At 37.7% G+C, this 18,893-nt stretch overlaps 2 protein-coding genes across 14 annotated transcripts in view; one reads left to right on the top strand and one right to left on the bottom strand.

Moving 5' to 3' along the window:
• Positions 1-140: 140 nt before the first annotated feature.
• LOC139959011 (kinetochore protein Spc25-like) lies at positions 141-7,764 on the top strand. 2 transcript variants are annotated; one of them, XM_071956505.1, is made up of 7 exons: positions 141-372; positions 1,325-1,505; positions 2,026-2,091; positions 2,975-3,121; positions 3,783-3,887; positions 5,129-5,224; positions 6,007-7,764. In XM_071956505.1, exons 2-7 carry the CDS (start codon positions 1,328-1,330, stop codon positions 6,123-6,125), a joined length of 711 nt encoding a protein of 236 aa, XP_071812606.1. In that variant the 5' UTR covers positions 141-372; positions 1,325-1,327; the 3' UTR covers positions 6,126-7,764. The 2 variants fall into 2 exon arrangements, with proteins under 2 accessions (XP_071812606.1, XP_071812605.1); XM_071956504.1 differs by having other exon boundaries at positions 1,322-1,505.
• Positions 7,765-8,411: 647 nt separating this feature from the next.
• The window catches only part of LOC139959008 (ras-associated and pleckstrin homology domains-containing protein 1-like), an 84,410-nt gene continuing 73,928 nt past the window's right edge, over positions 8,412-18,893 (bottom strand). For 9 of the 12 annotated variants that reach the window (XM_071956490.1, XM_071956492.1, XM_071956493.1 and 6 more), the window contains 2 exons: positions 18,151-18,282; positions 8,412-12,845 (listed from right to left, as the gene is read on the bottom strand). In XM_071956490.1, the coding sequence (XP_071812591.1) occupies positions 12,828-12,845; positions 18,151-18,282 (150 nt within the window). In that variant the 3' untranslated portion in view covers positions 8,412-12,827. Of the gene's footprint in view, positions 12,846-18,150; positions 18,283-18,590; positions 18,608-18,893 lie in introns of those variants that run through there. The other 3 variants (XM_071956501.1, XM_071956499.1, XM_071956500.1) reach the window with 3 other exon arrangements.

The raw sequence follows: 18,893 nt of genomic DNA, 5'->3' as shown, positions 1-18,893 counted from the left end.
GTACAGTACAAAGTTGTTTGCCACATGTGTATCGAAGCGTGTAAGATTTATCCATGTAAATTTATATCGAGCAACTATGCATCATTGTTGGTATAAGGTCATAGAGTTCGCAGGGTTTTGTTCCTTTTGATAGCCCAAAAGTGCTACATCGATGGATAATACTAATTATTATTTCATATAATTTTACCCCATAGTTACTTACTTGAAAGAGCGAGGTGTAAAGGCTACCGTAGAAACACATATAACCTTTGCACTTTCTAGTTGGAAAATTTGCGCTCAATATGATTGTTGCAGTTGCCAGAAAAGAAACAGAAGAGTGAAGACCGATGTGTCAACAATTTTTTAAGCCATTCATCACATTCATGAACAAATGTAAGCAATCAAGTAAATATGTTGGTTTGTTTGTCCATATTGCTGATTTTGCATGTAATACTTATGTATGGCTAACTATTACTAGTGTTTGGCCCATCGTCTGCCTGTCCGATCAGGCTAATGACGTGATGTTCCCTATTGACATTGTTGTCAAAATGTTGTTCGTGGAACTAGGACTAGGCTTAGGTCTGGACTAGTAATACTACGTTAGACGTACCCAATGCCATGCACTATTCGTGGTCACTGACATTTGTTCACTTGTTTATTTTTCCCGCAACTTCGAACCCTTAAAACTTAGAGGTTAGCTATTGCGTCCGAATAGGGAGTCTAGTAATATGCAGAGAAATGCCAAAAATGCACTAGCCTAAGCAAAGTCCAATGTATCATGCTGTTGTTGCTACACCATCACTGTGGTTAATTTTTTGCCATTCCTTTCATTACAAATACAATTTACATCGTTATTATGACCTATTTGAAACTCAATTTTTTTTGTGATGTTATGACTAAAAACGTAATCAGATTCTCGTTCTGTTTCAGACACATCAGTTTTTACTTTTCTGTTTGATTTTTAACTCTAGGCTGAGAGTGTTCACTAATAATCAACTTTGTCTAGCATAAGATCAGAATAATTCAGATTCTTTCTGTATGATACTAAGTATGTGCAAATTAAAATAGGACTTTGCCTTCCTCTTCCACCCTTACTTTGTAGCAAAAAGATTTAATCTGGATTTTCACCAACTAATAAAAAGCAACCACTTGGTAGAGTCCTAGATATGCATTTCTAAGTAGTTGGTTAGTTCTTCTAGCCAAACTGACTTACTCTCTCAACAGGGATATTTAAAACTGACTAATAGCAGTCAGTTTTTCTGTTTGTCATTTGCTCACACTATTGAGTTAAAAGTGAAACAGTTGAAATGTTTCAAAGGCTTTTTCTTACATATATATATAGCAGAAAATGGCAGAGATTACACCAGCTGCTGTCCCCCAAGAATCTAGCACAGAATTAGCGATATTAACGAGCAACTTGCAGCAAGTCCAGCACAAAGTGATAACTCAATGGACTAGTAAAAGCCTGGATCAATATCTGCAACAGAATCATATCTCCCATGAGCAATGGATAAAACAGGCAACTGGTAGGTGAAAAATGCCAACTTTCCTTCTACTTTATTTGCACAAAATAAGACACGTTCAAAGTATCTCTACATTTAGTGTCTTGCTTAGAAAAATAGCACAGTGCTACACAAGATGGCCAAATTGTTGAACATACACTAATGAAAGGAGATTCTGTACAGTAGCATTTTTGTATGCAGAACCTCAATGGCTTTACCATTTTATGATACTGTACAAACAAAAAAAATAAAAAATCTCTCAATTGCTTTGCAAAATAATAACACTCAATTATTCCCTGGACACAAACATATATATCATGTATGTATTTTAGATCCTCCTGCAAGCGGGGACTCACGAAGAAGCCATCATTGGCTTATCAAAGCTGCAAGCTGACCATAGTCAGTCTCTTAGATTCATATTTAACGTCCATCATTATCCTTTATCTTGGAGTAACTCAAACTCGAGACCATATGATTGAAAGGCATCGGCATTAACCACTGAGCTAACACTCCTTAACGAAACACTTGTTTTCCTAATCCTCAGAACAGATCAAAGAGATTAGAGGCCAATTGGACAAACTTCACGAGGAGTCTGCCCAAAGCAAAGAAGGTATTTCATTGTCATGTTTCTGTATTTGGGTTAAACAATCTTGCAGCTCTACAGAGCTTTCCAATCTGTCATAATGCCAGTGCACCAGTGCCAGTGTATGTGATTTATACTGCAGGGTTGTAATGTCCCTTAAAGGTACTGTAACTCCCGGTAGCTGAAGATGATTGCTTGGAAAAAAACAAAAGGCTGGCAATTTCCGGTATCTTTAGGTCCGCTGCTAACTAAAGAAGAGCAATGTTATGCTAAGCATCTTGGTGAAATTTGCATGCCATTCCTACATTGTGTTATCAAGGTATTGATAGTCTTGAAGAAAATTGGATTAAGAATTTTACGAAAAACATTTAAATCATATTTGACATTGTGCATCAATGATATAACACGTACAGTATAGGCTTCAAGTTCACATTGCCTCTATTTCAAAACTGATACGCTGGAATTGAATGCCAATTTCACCATGATGGTTAGAATATCTTTTTCTTTCATAAAGTCAAAAACAATTCTTTTCTGCCTCTGTGTGTAAACACAGACCGCAACATTCATTAACACTCTCTTAAAGTCAAAAGGCAAGAAACATAAATAGGTTAACATTCTGAATGTAATTGTAGCCTGTCTTACTCTCTGTTCCCAGTTTGCATTTCAATTGTTTCTAAAAGCCAAATGAAATATGAGAACAGTTTCATATTATCCTTTTTTGCATACTTTTAAGCGTAAATTGTTACTCAATGTAATATGAATTTCTTGAGTACTTACAGTAATTAATACTGGTTATCACAGACACATATCATGTTACATTTGGGTTAAACATGTTTACTTGCCAACATCTTATGTTAACATCAACACTATTCTCGGTCATGTAAATTCATCTGCTGCCTAATTTTTGTAGCTGTAGCAGCACAGAAGAGAAAGGCGGATGAGATTGAGTGTGCAATCAAAGAAGCTGCCGAGAAGAGGCAGAAACTGATGTTTCAGAAGGAAGAAATCGAGAACAACATCCAACACAAATCTCAAGAACTCAAACAGGAGGCCGAACGTGAGAACTTGAAGCAGCTTTTGTTTCTTGGTTTTGGGATTTTGGCAAAAACAGTTTACAAACATCTACTGAGTATTTCTTACAAAATGTGATCAAAGAAGTACACTTTTTCTGTTGACTTTGAAGGATGAAGTTTAAGCAAGTCTGGAAGCATGCAGGCTGATTTTCCCATATAATACATCATTGGTATATACTTACAGAATATACTTACTTGATATATACTTACAATAGGTTATGGTGAAACCAATGGGGTTTTTTTGTTGTTGAAATGCAATGGTCACAAGAAGCCTGATGAAGGGAACTAAAATGGCAAATTTGTTAAGACAGATTTGTGAATCAGCAAAGCAAATATTGGATGAGCAGTGCAGCAAAGCTCAAAAGTTCACCAATGCAATTTGTCATTGGGACAGCTACTTGGTTACATTGAGTCTTTAGGGCATACATGGTACATTGTTGTGTTTATGTCATTTTAATATTCTTTTTCTCTGATATCATATCCCACAACTTTTAAGAGAGTAATTTACTGAACAGTAAAACTTTCAAAATAGTATTTTAAAAGCACCTAAAAATTAATGATTTACTCAAATTTGTTTTGGGAAGTGTATGCAATATTACCCTGATCAGATCTGTTGTTAATTTGTTGAATGTTTTACATCCACAGTACTGGAGACACAGCAGAAGGCAACAAGACTGAGGCTGAGTGAACTAACCAAAGCTGAGGAATTCTTCAAGGAACGAATGGGACTGAGGTTCAAGAAACTGGACAGTAAGTTTACCGTCATCTCAGTAGGAAGTGCTGGAGCAGATGGCTTACATCTGTCAGCTGATCTCCCCCACCCCACCCCTTACTGTATGTACCATCCTCTTCATCATATGTGAAATCTTGCAAATCCGAAAGTAAATCCGATGAGGTGTGTTAGCTCAGTGGTTAACGCCGGTGCCTTCCATTCATAAGGTCCCGGGTTCGAGTCACTCCAAGAATAATGTATGTCGTCCAGTTGCAGAGTTGTTGACAATTGACAATTCATAATCATGGACGTTAAAATATGCATGTAAGAGACTGACTTCGGTCAGCTTGCTGCTTTGATAAGCCAATGAGGCTTCTTCGCGAGTTCCTGCTTGCAGGAGGATCTAAAATAATAAATACACACATACATACATAAAGGAATACAGTATACGAAAGGGGTTATCAACAGACATTTCTGGAGGCTGGAACAGGACCACGAAATATTTCAGTCCTGCCCACAAAAACTAGGCCCACGGTCTTGCACTCATCAGTTATATGTGGCCTGGACACCTATGACTTGCGCACACTACCAGCCTACCCTGCACATATTGCTCAATCTAATTATAGTAAGGGTTTGGTTCTCTTTCGGCCCTTTGCTCCAACCGACGTTTCTCTCTGACCCTTGCGGAATTTGAGAAACCCCTAATATAGGAGCAGTCTGGTCGAAAATGTTCTCATCTTCAATGGTGAAGGAGCTGGTTGTTTTTTCCACCCTTATGTCTCTTGTCACACAATAAGATGATGTGTGGATGGGCCTTTATACCTGGAATGGAAGTGCCTCATTCTAAAGTACAAGAAGCCAAGTATATTTTGGTGTCTATAGGTAAAAGTTCATTTGAAGTCAATAGAGGTCAGCAGGTGAAAACCCTGTATACACAATGTCTGTAGGAATGTAATATTGGTAGTCGGTTTTGGTGTCGGTCAAAATAAATGTACTAAAGAAAACGTACAATTTGCATATATTTGTATTCTTGAATATCAATAACATCAAACATGTTCAGGGCAGCTTCTAAACATAGATCAACAGCACACATGAACATTAAACATAATATGTAGACGAGTGGTTTAAACTTGTTAAATTATGTTACAAAAAGTCTTAAAAAGTTTAAAACATATTTTTTACAGTATGTTAAGAACTGTCTTGTGTATGTGTTTGTAATTGTACTGCTTGACTAAACTATAAAACAAGTTCTTTGTTACACTTACTTTTTATTTTCCAGGTGAGAATCTGCAGTTTGTGTTTACGAACATCGACCCAAAAGACCACGAGAGGGTCTATTATTTTACAATTAAAGTCATAGGCAAAGAATATCATGGTAAGTGTTAATACTTCCTCTCTCTTTACTCTCCTGTTATCAGAAATTGGGATATTTTGTCTCCTTGTCAGATGACAATTCCTCTGGCCTCTGTGTCGTCCGATATTTCACTTTTGATCATCGCAGTCGACTCCTGAGCGATATGTTTTGTAAATGGCCGAATTAAATTTGAAAGTGAATTAACATTGTACATTCCAGATCTTATGACAGACTGATCAAATTTTTAATATTTTGATTACCTGATATTACTGGTTGATAATCCTAGTTTGCTCCACAAAAAAAAAATCAGAAAAAGTCCAGCACCTTCCCTTACAAATCATGTTTTATCAAGCTAAAAGTCAGTTTTATATACTAAACTGTCTGATCAATGATAGCTACTCTTTGTACAGGTAAACCAGTACTATCCACTGAATATAACAAACTTATTTCAAACAATTCTTTGCCTGATTAAAATCCAATTTATCATTTGATATAGTAATCTGATTGGATAATCCTAGCTTTAATGGATCAAGAATCCATGTTTTATTGGTGGTAATCAACCTTCATCATTGGATAATACTGGTTAATTGTTTAAATAGTCAACCAGGGTATTTATTGATTGAAATAACCTTATTTACCGCTTCTTCTGCTATGATCCTATTTTAGTAAACAAGAAGGAAACCATTCTTTCTCTATCCTGCTATACCGATCCATTATGCCTTTATTTACATTTCATTAAAATATTTGTTGCATTTAGCGGAAGTATCGTAACCATTTGTAACATTTTTTGGCTCACTCTACAGTCACAGATTGTTGTCCGCAAGTAGAAGCCATGGAGGAACTCGTACAGAAACTCAACAAATCAAACAACCTGATGGAATTTGCGGTCACAGTTCGTCAAAAATTCAAATTAGTAAAATAGTACGAAAATGCAAGGCGTTTTTTTTTTTCTAATCTTTTTTATGTCTGTGTAAAGTTTAAAGAAAAGTGTCTTCTTAATGTAAGAAGGCGAGTCATTCTTGTAAATAATTAAAGAAGAAATGTGACTCATTTTTATAGAGCTGTGTTACATTGTAAAAATAAAAAAAATAAAAAAACATTACATATCAACTAAAAGCAGAAATTTCAATTGGGCTCTCCAAGTGTTAGACAACATCACCAGAGGGAACCGCCATGTTTGTCCCAATTCTGCAGAATTTCAGAAACCGCTGCTTTGAGTTTTGGTAGCATGGCAGAGCACAAGTTGATCACAAGTAGTTCATTTAATTTTGAACAACAGATCATTTGAAAGATAGTTCTGTAATTTCAAGCCGAACTAACTGTTTTACACACCTCAACAGGCTCAACTCGTGTTTCCTTAAACAGGTTTTTCATGCAGTCAAACTGCATGAGTGGTACTGTTAGCAATTTCACCAGTCGTGCTAAAATGCTAATAAGGGCTTTTCACAAGATTGTGTTACGTTGGTTTAGAGATCTTTAAACAGTACCGATCACACGCATTAGGATCTACAGGGCAAGTGCCCCCTGTTGGTGAGCAGTATGGTTGTATAATATACAAGGTAAATTAGTCGTTAATGATATGCAAGTCTGCTTTTCCCAATAAATATAGTAACTGATTGTAAAATATATGAAAAATAAAACTGAGAGTGGGAGCTGGGGGAAAGGGGGGTGGGGGCAGGGTCCTGTTACACATCTCTTTTTGAATGGGTGGGGCATTCTTAACTAGAGATGTGATGAGACAACATATTGACTTTTGACAGATTGAAATCTCCAAAATGTGTAAAAATGAAACATTAAAGACAACAGATATTTTGAGGTCCAATATATTCAAATGAAAATCACAAAAAAAAATGTTATGATTAATTTATACTGATGTAACATAACAGGGGCCTCACCCCCATTGCATTATCATTATTAATTGTATTAAAATATGATGTACATAGGATATGCATGCAAAATTTTGCATTCATATTTAATAGCAGGAAGTAGAAGAAAAAACCAATCATCATTTGTTTTTCCTCTTTCAACTTTATTTGTTAATTTTAAATAAAACATAATTAGCTATGGTTACTATATTTACTATATTTCCCATTTTATGTACAGAACATGTAATGAAAAAAAACAAAGATCATGACTTTTTGCATCAAATAGAGGAACTTACTCAATTTTGTTTTATCCTAACTTTTGCATTCAATCGTCTACTTTTGGCACAAAATTTTAGGAAGAGGTTTCTCAATAGAGAAAAGTTTCCAGCCACTCCGAAACAAAAATCATTTTTTTAAAGCAGAAATGCTGGCATGTAATACTACAAATGAGATCATAGCACTTTCTACCAACCCTTAATATAGTTTCTTGACTCGACTTTGATCATTGGTTGATAATGGCTAACTGAAAAAGGTGCAAATTTTGAGATACAAAGGGTACCCTTCCAGTGTTGAAAACCTGTCAAATATTTTCTTTTGGTACACCAGTTCTCTTGACATGCAACTTGAGCCTGTACCCGGGTCTGTGGTATTGCATTAACTGGTGATAACTATCAAATACAAATATGAAACAAAACCCAAGAAATATGGATATATTTATATATATATTTATACAAAAAATTGGATACAAAGATAAAAAAAGCACACAAAATGTACAGAAATTTTCATCAGCAACTTAAAGACTGCACCAACTCGTAAAAGCTGCATCATTTAATTTTTAATATGGTATAATAAGTCTTGGGACAATTTTCTTGGATCCAATGTAACACTTGGTTCAGAACAGGCGTCGTACTGAGACAAATACATTTAACAATCGATGATAATTAAAATCGAACACTATTAAAGGGAAACTATGAAGCCTCCCTTCCTCTTTTGAAAAACTGGAATATTTCTTTTTAATATTTTTTTTTTTTAGAAATAAGTAAACTGAATGGCAAGGTATGACCAGGATTATTTCCCCTTTCTGAAATGCATCTGAGCAATGCAACAAGGTCTCGGAAGATACACGCAGTACATCCCCTCATATGTCTTCAACGAAGTTCTTCCAATTTTGCTCAACAATTGCTTAACTCATTCTACAAAACATTTATTCATCTCATTATGCAATTTTAAAGAAGAAAAGTTGGTTGATTAAGTATATCTCTCTCAGTGTGAAAATATAATTTTCATTCTCAATCATACACATAATTTAAAGCTTACAATTCACCCCCCCCCCCCCCACCACCCCATTTTGTATCATATTTAGTACACCACATCCTCCAATACAAGCTAAGTACATCACATAAACAGAAAGAAAAAATCACTGGTCCATCTTTCTCTAAAGTCAAAACCACTTTAGTCATGCTTAATTAAACTCCTTAAGCCCGGGTCACATCTGCGCAATTCAACACGCGATTCAACTCGCAACTAAAATCACGCGAATCAGAAAAGTTGCTTCAAAGAAGTTGCGCTGATTAGGACATTGCTCTATTGCTAATCGACGGCGCAATTTTTATTGCGCAACAAGTTGATACCCGTGTCTAACTACGCGATTCAACCTTCAATTGTATTGCGAGTTGAATCGCGTGTTGAATCGCGCAGATGTGACCTGGGCTTTAGAAAGGAGAAAAGGAAACATTACCTAAAAAATAAACAAAAAACAAAAAAAAAACAAGACCTATATGTTTAGTACACAATGATGACAGATACAAGATAATGCAAAACTCCTCATAAATGCCAAAACACATACTGGAATTTTTATCGGATTTCATTTAGATTTCTTTACAATAAGCTTTTTTTTTCCAATAGGCTTTTTTTACTTACTATGTTGTTATGAAATATCCACATAGAAAACCCCTTCAAACGTCAATCACTAATAAGCCATCAGTACATAATGTGATCGGGTGTCAACACAAACTGACTGGATGGCTAAATATGTCTTTTCTTTTAAAAATTTATTCCAAACTACAACTTCTATAGTAAGGGTATTTACAAAAGTTATATGAAAATTGCCATTAGTACAAAGAGGTGACCCTGTCATTTTATCTTGCTATTTTGTCATTACTTTTATGCAACTGATTTCAAATCCAGTTCTGCATCAAGTTTACTATTCAATATTTTTAATGTATATGCAGTATATTGAAACGACCGTAGCTGCCAATAATATGCAAATATTCTGATTTGCATAACAGCATGTATAAACCTTAACAACTTTCCAATTCAAATTTGAATTAGGTCTTGCCTTGACCTTAAGAGCAAAATTTAAAAAATGTGTCCATGGTAGCAACCGTAATCAAGAAGAGTGTATATTTTATCTGCACCTCTACATAAACCAGAATTGTTGGTAACATTATCCAGGGAAACATCTACACTAAACACTGTGCAGCTCCAGCCTTGAAATGTTATGAGAAATAAAAATAAAATAGAACAAACTGACAGCTTCAAATGACAAGGTAATGTAACTACAAAAAGTACAAAACGGTTCTACTATAATCAATGACAACATTTTATCGTAACTTTTTGATCCGAGATACCAATGTGATGTGTTTGCTATGACAACTCAAAAAGCTCTTTCTGCAAAAGGTAGGACGTTCATGTTTAAAACTGTCATTGAACAGTTCATGTGAGATGTGTACACGGTACTGTAAAAGATCCAGGCGTTAGCACACACTCACACAGCCTACCTTAATATCACAACATAGCTGTTTAGTATGCAATATGTAAAAATTAATGCAAACAAAATACAACCCTACAAAATGATATGTGGTTACAAAAGATATTAAAATATACGTTAATAGAAATGCCCAACTACAACATTGCAAGTGAAATTAAAAAAAATCCCTTTCCAGTAAGCTACTCTGCCGGTCAAAGGTGTAACGTAAGCTGAAGTAAAGCACCTTACGGTTCTACATTGCACGGAATGTCATCGACCAATGGAGAAACCAAAAAAGGTAACAAATGACAAATCTAGAAAACATTAAACATAAATAAATATCTGGCAATAAAGTAAAACGAGTATGTTATTCAGATTCAATCCAAACAGATTGGGTTTCATCCAGCTGATATCCACAGTTTTTCCAATCTGAAATGGTGTTTAAATTTGCAACAAAAAGTCCCAACATGAGCTAAAACTGTTTATAGGATAGCCACCGAGTGTGAGGGTGTAAGGTTTTATACTTTCTGAGAGAGCCTGAAGAATGGGAAGAGGGAGGGAAGGGGGTGGTGGGGGGGGGAGATACTATACACACCTAATAAACTATTCTCTCTTTAGTTTAATGCATATTTCATTCTGTTTTATAACTACTACCTGATAATCCAGAGTTTGTGCACTATTAGTAGAATTTCCTTGTATCTTGAAATCCCTTGGTTGCCATTTACTTTCCTAAAGCATGATTTTAATGTGAGTGTTTACAAGTTCTACAATCCTTGAAAAATAACCACTAGCAGTTTTTCACTGATTATTTCAATGTAACCTTGGTAACATGGCACATTCACAAACAATCAAACGAAAAACAAGTGACATCAAAACATCAAGAGGAAAAGTTGTCTATACAAAGTAAACAAATGAATATAAAATATATAAACATGCATAGGGTTGATCACGCTATTCTGTCAAATCAATCTTTCCTCAATCATACAACTTGAGCAATGTCTTCCTTCAGCAACCAGTGACATGCCATGGTGCAAGGGGGGGGGGGTGAATACTTGTCAAAACAGTACTTTTTTTTTAACTTTTTTTATTTTTATTTTTGCCTGTCTTGCTCCTGTTTTATTATCTTGCAGTGGTTCCATTGCAGACATCACCATTTCATCCTCTTTCCAATTTACTTTCAAATGCAATTTTATTTTTAATTTGCATGGTCGAGTGCAGCATATCTATTATTTTGTAAAGAAAACCTACCTTTCCCTTTACTGTTTCTGAAATGATGGACAAATGCAAAATATTTCCATCCTATTGCTAAGTACAGCTAGAAGCATATACCTCTAAACTCACCCTACAAGACATGCATTTATGTGGTCACACAAACCCCATATACAAGCAGCAAGCACAGGCAAGACAGCAAATCTCAACTTTACAAAATGCTTTCAAAATTTGTGCATGTATCCACAGAATCTGGGCAAGTATTGCTGCCCCTGTGCTCTACTCAAAGATGATACACAGACAAAACAAGGAAAATACATATCTTTTGATTTACAATAAATAGTGAGTACAGACAAAAGTTCATTGCTCCAAAATGTTATAACCCTAACCAATAGGATATGTGCAGGCTATAACTATCCACAATGTTAAGAATATAAACAAAGTCTGACAGAAATTACAGGACGGTTCTGTTGCTATGGTGATAATTGAAAAGGTGATGTGAACTGCTAAAACCATTGTACTTATAGTCACAGGCCATTATGAACAAAAGACATAGATTTAATCCTGCCAAATCATAAAGTCATCATGTGTATCATTGTTTCAAGATTAGCTATAAAAATTGCCAACAAGCTGCTTTTTTTTTCTGATAATACAGTAACCAAATTTTAGCTAAATAATCCTTAAAGTGAAAACTAAATGCCAGTCACAGTGAAAATATTGATGTCACATTCTTCATGCTCCCATGAGACTCAATTGATTTTACTGATTAACACCTTTAATATCTCAAGTATAAATTTGTCATACTATACAAATGCAAGTAATTAGGTAACAAAAAAAAATTGTGATAAATTTATGGAAACAGGAAGGCATCATCACTTTTCAATACTTTGCAGTCAAACAATGTTTTAGCAACCAAAGGGCTTCACTATTACACATAATTTTTCGAACTTATTACACGTATGTTGATACATATAAAAATACTTTGCATCTGTAGAAAAGTGTTGATTTCTGCCACTTAACTTTGGTTCCATGAGTTTCTTCAAGGACCAGACAAGCAAGAAGAAAAATACATTGCAGTTTTTAAACACAAAGAGGACCATCACTGCCCAATACACAATCAGTTTGGTGTATGTTCATACAGGAGGGAATGTCATGCAGTTTGTAAATGCCTCGATTCCTTTATCCATCTTTGCCTGTTTCACACCCTCCTACCCCTCCCCCACCCACCCACCCCACCTTTATGGTTTATAGTAGTATCGTTTGTATGCATAGATTACCTTACATATTTCATAAGGCCATTTCATTTTTGGTGTGAGTTGTTTTAAAGCTTCTTTTAGTCGAGATTAAGTAATTTAGTCCAGATTTTGTTCTTATAAAGTTTACCCATCTTTTCTGGGAATGAGGGTTTCACGAGGGGATCTCTCCCACTCACGCATCCTTTCTACACACATCACTGCATGGTTCACTTGATTGCTCCTTGGAATGGGTCAATGGCATTCCTCTTTGTGTTACAGTTTTGCATCTATGCAGGAACTACTCTACCAATTAGCACACATAGCCTTTACATTTACAATTACCACATTGAAGAACATACGCAGGCAGACCAATACAAAAAGATAAAAAAGAGTCCCCGTCTGTCAGGGATACTACTACTTGGTATTCTCAGAGTGCAAGCGTGAAAATGACAAATGCATGACGGTAGCACGGTTTTTGTGATGGTGGGCGAGGCAGGCAGAGCTCCGGACACACTCAGGCCAAATCGCATGCAAAAACGAAGGGGAGCATTCGGGTCCACAGCCAATCAACCGGATTCATTATCCTGTGCACACAAAGTGATGGGAAGAAACAACGTTTAGTACATTGAACAAAATGTGCAGAAAAAAAAACAAATAGAAAACACCACAAATCAAAAAGGAACAGACAATACTTTGGGAGGGGAGGGGAGGGGGAAGGGGACAAGAGTGGCAATTTATATCACCTTTACACCATATCTTGTATTTTTAGGAGTAGTTACAGTGACCGAACCTTATTTTTTTTATTGATGAAATTTTGGACTACATTTGAGTCGAGCATTCAATGCTGAATACATCACTGACAAATAAAAGAAGGTTAGAATTACACTGTACCATAATAGCTGGAATTCATCGTTATTTTTTATATTAAAAGCTGACAATTGCCTAACTTTTACCAGAATATATATCAGTGGTATATGTGAGCATGGTAGCGGTCCATGTACGGAAAAGATTGTATATTTATGCATTTCTCTCATATCTATCACCAAATGATCACATATCACTTTATCATGGTTGCCATGGTTATATGCACAGCATACTTAATACATTCAAGTCCAGAAAAGCCTGAATAGTGTGGAAAATGTCACATCCATTGGAATATCACATTCAACTGCCTGTCTCTGATAGTTGCAATTCTATTGGCATGCTACCTGCAACAATGCATGCTGGGACCACTACGACAAACAACAATTTAAGACCGGGATGTTATGTAGGTGGCACCTGCATGCAGAGTTTTTGTCTTCATGACTGAACATGCTCGTTTGTACACAGAGATAACAGTCAAGTTTACAGATTTACATTTGGGGCATCGTTTATCTGGTATTAACACATATATATACCATGCAAGCTTATACCAAATGGGTTAATTATGCAAGTATGAACAGATCTGACTTTATTGCACAGAACCTCCTAATGTTTCATACCTATTTTCATATGCAACAAACTTCACAATACCTTAAAACTGTTACATAAACTTGTGAACATTAATAAAAAATTCCCCGTTACAATATTCTAATATGGAGGCTGATTGTTGAATCCAGGTGCACATTGTGATAATATTGACTCTTATTATTGTACAAAAACAAGCGATCTACTGGCAAAGCCTTCATCGAGCTCATGTTCTAGTGGTAATTCACATTGGACGATGTTGATATGTTGCAATTGTTTGTACTGCGATTTAAAGCTAATATCATTGCGTTCTGGGATAAGTTGTTAAAGGTTTCTGGAATAGTTTGGTAAAAAGTTGCTAACAAAAATTATTATTATTCTGCGAATACAGGCTGGTGTAGGTGTCAAATTAGTCTTGCCTTTGGCTATGATTGCAACATCTGTGAGACTTTTAAAAAAGGAAGATAAGTAAAACATGCTAGTCGAATATGGCTTAACTCACAACAGATGCACTTTACATGACGGCATGTTTACATGACGGCATCTTTACATGATGCCATCTTTACATGGTGGCATCTATACATGATGGCATGTTTACATGATGGCATCTTTACATGATGGCATCTAAAGAGGAAAGCCAGGAAACCTTTTGAAAAGCGACAACAAGCAATAGTTCAACTGTATCATTTGTCTTTATCCTAAAAACACAATAATTTGACGTCCCAGTTGATCAATATCCTAAAGCAAGAAATATTCTCACTACTGTTGAAATAAGTGCTTGGTACATTTGTTTTGTTTTCTTATTTGTTTCTTACTGAAGTCAATTTAAACCCTTAAAATAAAATGAAGATATATATATATGCTAATACCCCCCCCCCCCCCAAAAAAAAAGAAGAACATATAACTGACATTAAACTCATCAAACCTTTCTAAAAATAAAATCTCCACTCCAACAGACTGAGCAAAAACCAAACCAAAGCTGGCATGTAGCAAGACTTTAACTTTTCTTTAACTGAAATAGCTGGTTTTACATGAAGACTTTGCACTACTCTAATAAGAATTATATTTTGACCTTATAATAATAATATTTAAAAAAAAGGGGTGAAACACTCAGGGACACCCTATGTACAGAATTTGTATAAAAAATGTCGGCAAGCATTGCTGAAGGCAATATTCATGTTTTATACACCATTATAATCAGTTTGAAATTATTTACATTAATTACAAGATGCATCTCCAATTTCCTTTTTCTTTGTCTCTCTCTTAGGGTTTTGAATTAATGAATGAGATTCAAGACCAGCCAAAATTGATCATTTCATTCATAACACAATTTTTTCTCCTCTTTTTATAACAGATAGCAAAAAGCTCTATGCCCTTCAGGAAATGGAAAGGGAATTTCTCTTTTTTTTTTAAATTCCAGACCTATAAAAACGATCATTTTGAAGTAACTTTTCAAATCATCTCAAGTATTGCATTCACAAAATATCACCAAATTTGAAGAAATCATATCTTCACCATACAAAAGGCTATGTGGATGTGATGTTGTCCAAACGATGCAGAAATTTCCCATTGCAAATATGTGTCACATATTACAATATAGAAAAAGATTAGAACCCAATGGTAGATACCATTACACACACATGACCTTTCTATTGGAACCTTGAGGATGCTTATGATTATACAATATGAGTCACTTAAAATGCTGTTACATAGTACCTGGTTTAACTTTGACAGGATCAAACCTGATTCTTATTATTATAACACAGTAGTGATGCATAAAAATAACAAATTGCATGTACTGACATAACCTCGACTTTTATTGTAAATGCCGAGGTCACATTTGACCTGGTTCCACCTGTTCATTCTGAGAGATTTTACCTCAAAATTTGATATAAAATTCCATTCATTAAACCTCATGTTTATTCTTGATAAAGAAGTACTTTTGCAGTAGAAATTTTACTTGAAGTTGCCTGTTGGATACACATCGCATAAAGTGTGCAGAGGCCCTTCTCTAGTATTTAACAGATGTGTCTGGTTATCATGTCAGTATTGAACAAGGATGTAATGTTCACAGATAGCAGCTTATGGTACACATGATCACTCAGCCTTCTAGGCACATCAACCCTGGGAGGTGCCGGGGCTTTTGGCCCTCGGCTATGCCTATGCTTATTACACATGATCACTCAGCCTTCTAGGCACATCAAACCTGGGAGGTGCCGGGGGTTTTGGCCCTCGGCTATGCCTTTGCTTATTACACATGTTCACTCAGCCTTCTAGGCACATCAACCCTGGGAGGTGCCGGGGGTTTTGGCCCTTGGCAATGCCGATGCTTATTACACATGATCACTCAGCCTTCTAGGCACATCAACCCTGGGAGGTGCCGGGGGTTTTGGCCCTCGGCAATGCCGATGCTTATTACACATGATCACTCAGCCTTCTAGGCACATCAACCCTGGGAGGTGCCGGGGGTTTTGGCCCTCGGCTATGCCTATGCTTATTTGGCTTTGGTTGCACAGGGGGGGGACCAGACTGACCGGGAGACCTGAGGTTAGGTGGTCCCACAGTGTTTGGCGGGCTATTGGGTAATGAATGAGAATGGTACCCCCTCGTCTGACTGGCCGGGGGCATACCACTTGGAAGAGATTGACGATGGGGTCCTGCATGAGGATTTGGAGACTTTTTGGTGGGTGGGCCATTCCCTGGAGGATATTGAAATACACTACTGTTGGAAGGACTGTACGGGGATGAAGGGCCATGCATCCCAGGCACACCCATGTGTGGATGAGGCGACCTCTTGGGTGAACTATGAGGTGGCTGACCTACAGTTGGCTTGGATTTTGTTGGTGGTTTGGGCATGACCGGGGGTCTCCCAGGGTCAGTATGAGGAGCTTGAGGGGACTGCTGAGGAGGAGGAGGGGTACTGTAGCGATTTGGGCTCCTTGGTTTCACCAGAGCATCACTCAGTTCATTGAGGAAGTTAGGGGCTACATGGGTGGGTGAGGGCTGTCTGGGCATTGCAAGTGACTGTGGAGATGCATGGATATCATCTGTAAAACTGGTCCTGGCCAGAGTGTCATAGTTGTTCCTCATCAGGATCAGTGGAGGTGGCAAAACAACATTTTGATGGTGATTGTTTTGATCTCCAAATGAGGGCACTGACGAGGACACAAAAGTCCGGCTGTAATGACTTTTTGACCCCGGAGGGGGAGGGGGAGGTGGAGGTGGGGGTGGAGGAGGTGGGAAGTGTGTCGTTTGGTCATAAGGACTTTCTACTTCTGGTGGAGGAGGCGGGAATGATGACAGTTGTTGGTAATTCATTCTGGCATGAGGTGCTGAAGTACTGGGAGGAGGGGGTATAACATATTGGCCATCAATCGGAGGAGGAGGAACCGTCTGTTGGGATTCGTTTAAAGGACTACGCTGCAATCTAGAATAGCTTTGCCTTTTACACATATCGTAACCGCTGTTCTGTTGTTCGGCTAGGCTCTGGATGAAGTTTGGCCTCCCGTACGAAGCACTCGAAGTGTTTGGGGAAGAGGAGGATAACGAAGAGCCCTCGGAATCGTAATCGAAGGACCCCTTGGGGATCTCATCGTAGCTGTCTCTGAATTGTACCCGCTTGGGCGGTTCTTGCCTGGCGCCCAGGTTCCCGAACGTAAACTGGTCCTCCGTGCCAGACAACCTACTCAGCCTGGTAGTCGGGCTACGAACTGGTGGGGGCGGGGGCACGTGTCGACTGGGGCTACCCAAGGAATTCCGTTTCGGTGTGGGAGTGAGAGGGGAACTCGGAGATATGTTCCCTTCGTTCGTAGTTACGCCAGACGAAGTCAATGGCGATGGGGGCTTTCTGAATGGCTCGGGGTTCACTAGGTGGTACTGCGTGTTACTCTCGTCAATGAGATGCTCAAAGTTGGGGGGTGGTGCGTCTACTGGGCTTTGTGAGTTCCTATAGGAAGGAGGAGCGGTAGGCGGTTGCACGGGAATGGGTCTCTTGGATCGGCTGTGGCCAGACGGTGATTGGAGAGTGGGGGAGCCCCGGGGGGAATGTTCTCTGGGACTAGAGGGCGGGGATGCTGCCGAATGTCGGTGCAGCTGAAGGGTTAGATTGCCGTGTGGGTGACCATTGCTGGCATTACTAACATTAGTAGAGAGAGGCTGATTCTGAGAGGGTGGAGGTGAGTTTATCTGTGCCTGTCTGGACTGAAGGAGGTGAACACTGGATGCCGACGACACTGAGGAAGCGGGGCTGCCTCTCGCGTTAGAACTACATGTAGAGGAACGAGGGCTCTGTCCTACTTTGGGAGTGACAGAGAGGGACGACTTGTCCGAGAGGGAAGCCCCAGAATGGCGGGACCCTTTGGGCGACGGAGGTATGAACAGATTTGCCAAGGATTCTGGCGTTGAACTTTGAAGCTTGTAGGGACGGTGTGGCTCTTTTATTACCTTGTCATTACTCATATCTAATTCCATGTCGAGCTCTTGCAGCGCCCTCTGGACTTCAAACTCGTTCAGCGTCTGACTTGGTCTCTTCGACTTGGTCGGCGTGACGATCGCAGGTCTGTGCAGTTCGGTGTTCTGTCGAAAAGCAAAGGAAGAGAAACTGATTCACTTTTCTATGCAAGAGTGAATTTGACGTGCGTATTAAAAATAGAAGATGAATCACTTTTTGGCTTTCATTTCTCCTGTCCGTTATGGAAGGAGCACAAACACAGCCACAAACTGAAATGAACTGGCATGAGAACAAGCATGTTATGTGTGTGTGTTTTGGCTCACTATACTGTAGATACATGGCAATCTCAAATAATGGTGTTGATGATCAAAAATACCAGGCAGGGTTAAATCATTTCAACATTTTAATTAAAAAAGGCATGCAAAAACCTCACCATTCAAAACTCACATTCTGTGAAAAGTATAAAAGAAGTTGAATACTGTCAACAATAATTGTATACATGAGGTAGTTGTGTTAAGCCCTTCCTTTGCCTATTAAAATCGGAAAGCATGAAATGGTACTCGGAGAAAAAAACAATTGGAAAAATATTTAAAAAATCAACCAAATTTTGATGGTTACAAACTAAAACAAACAGGAAAATGACAAGATGGATATTCATGCATTTGTGTGTGAATTTGTGGTGCTCGATTTCTATATTGAAAATGACACTTTATACGTAACATAGAAGTGAATGCGT

The sequence above is a fragment of the Apostichopus japonicus genome, chromosome 18, assembly GCF_037975245.1.
Source record: "Apostichopus japonicus isolate 1M-3 chromosome 18, ASM3797524v1, whole genome shotgun sequence".
NCBI classification, from domain to species: Eukaryota; Metazoa; Echinodermata; class Holothuroidea; order Aspidochirotida; family Stichopodidae; genus Apostichopus; species Apostichopus japonicus.
Note: the sequence above shows the minus strand (reverse complement) of the source record. Positions and strands in the feature narration are given on the sequence as shown.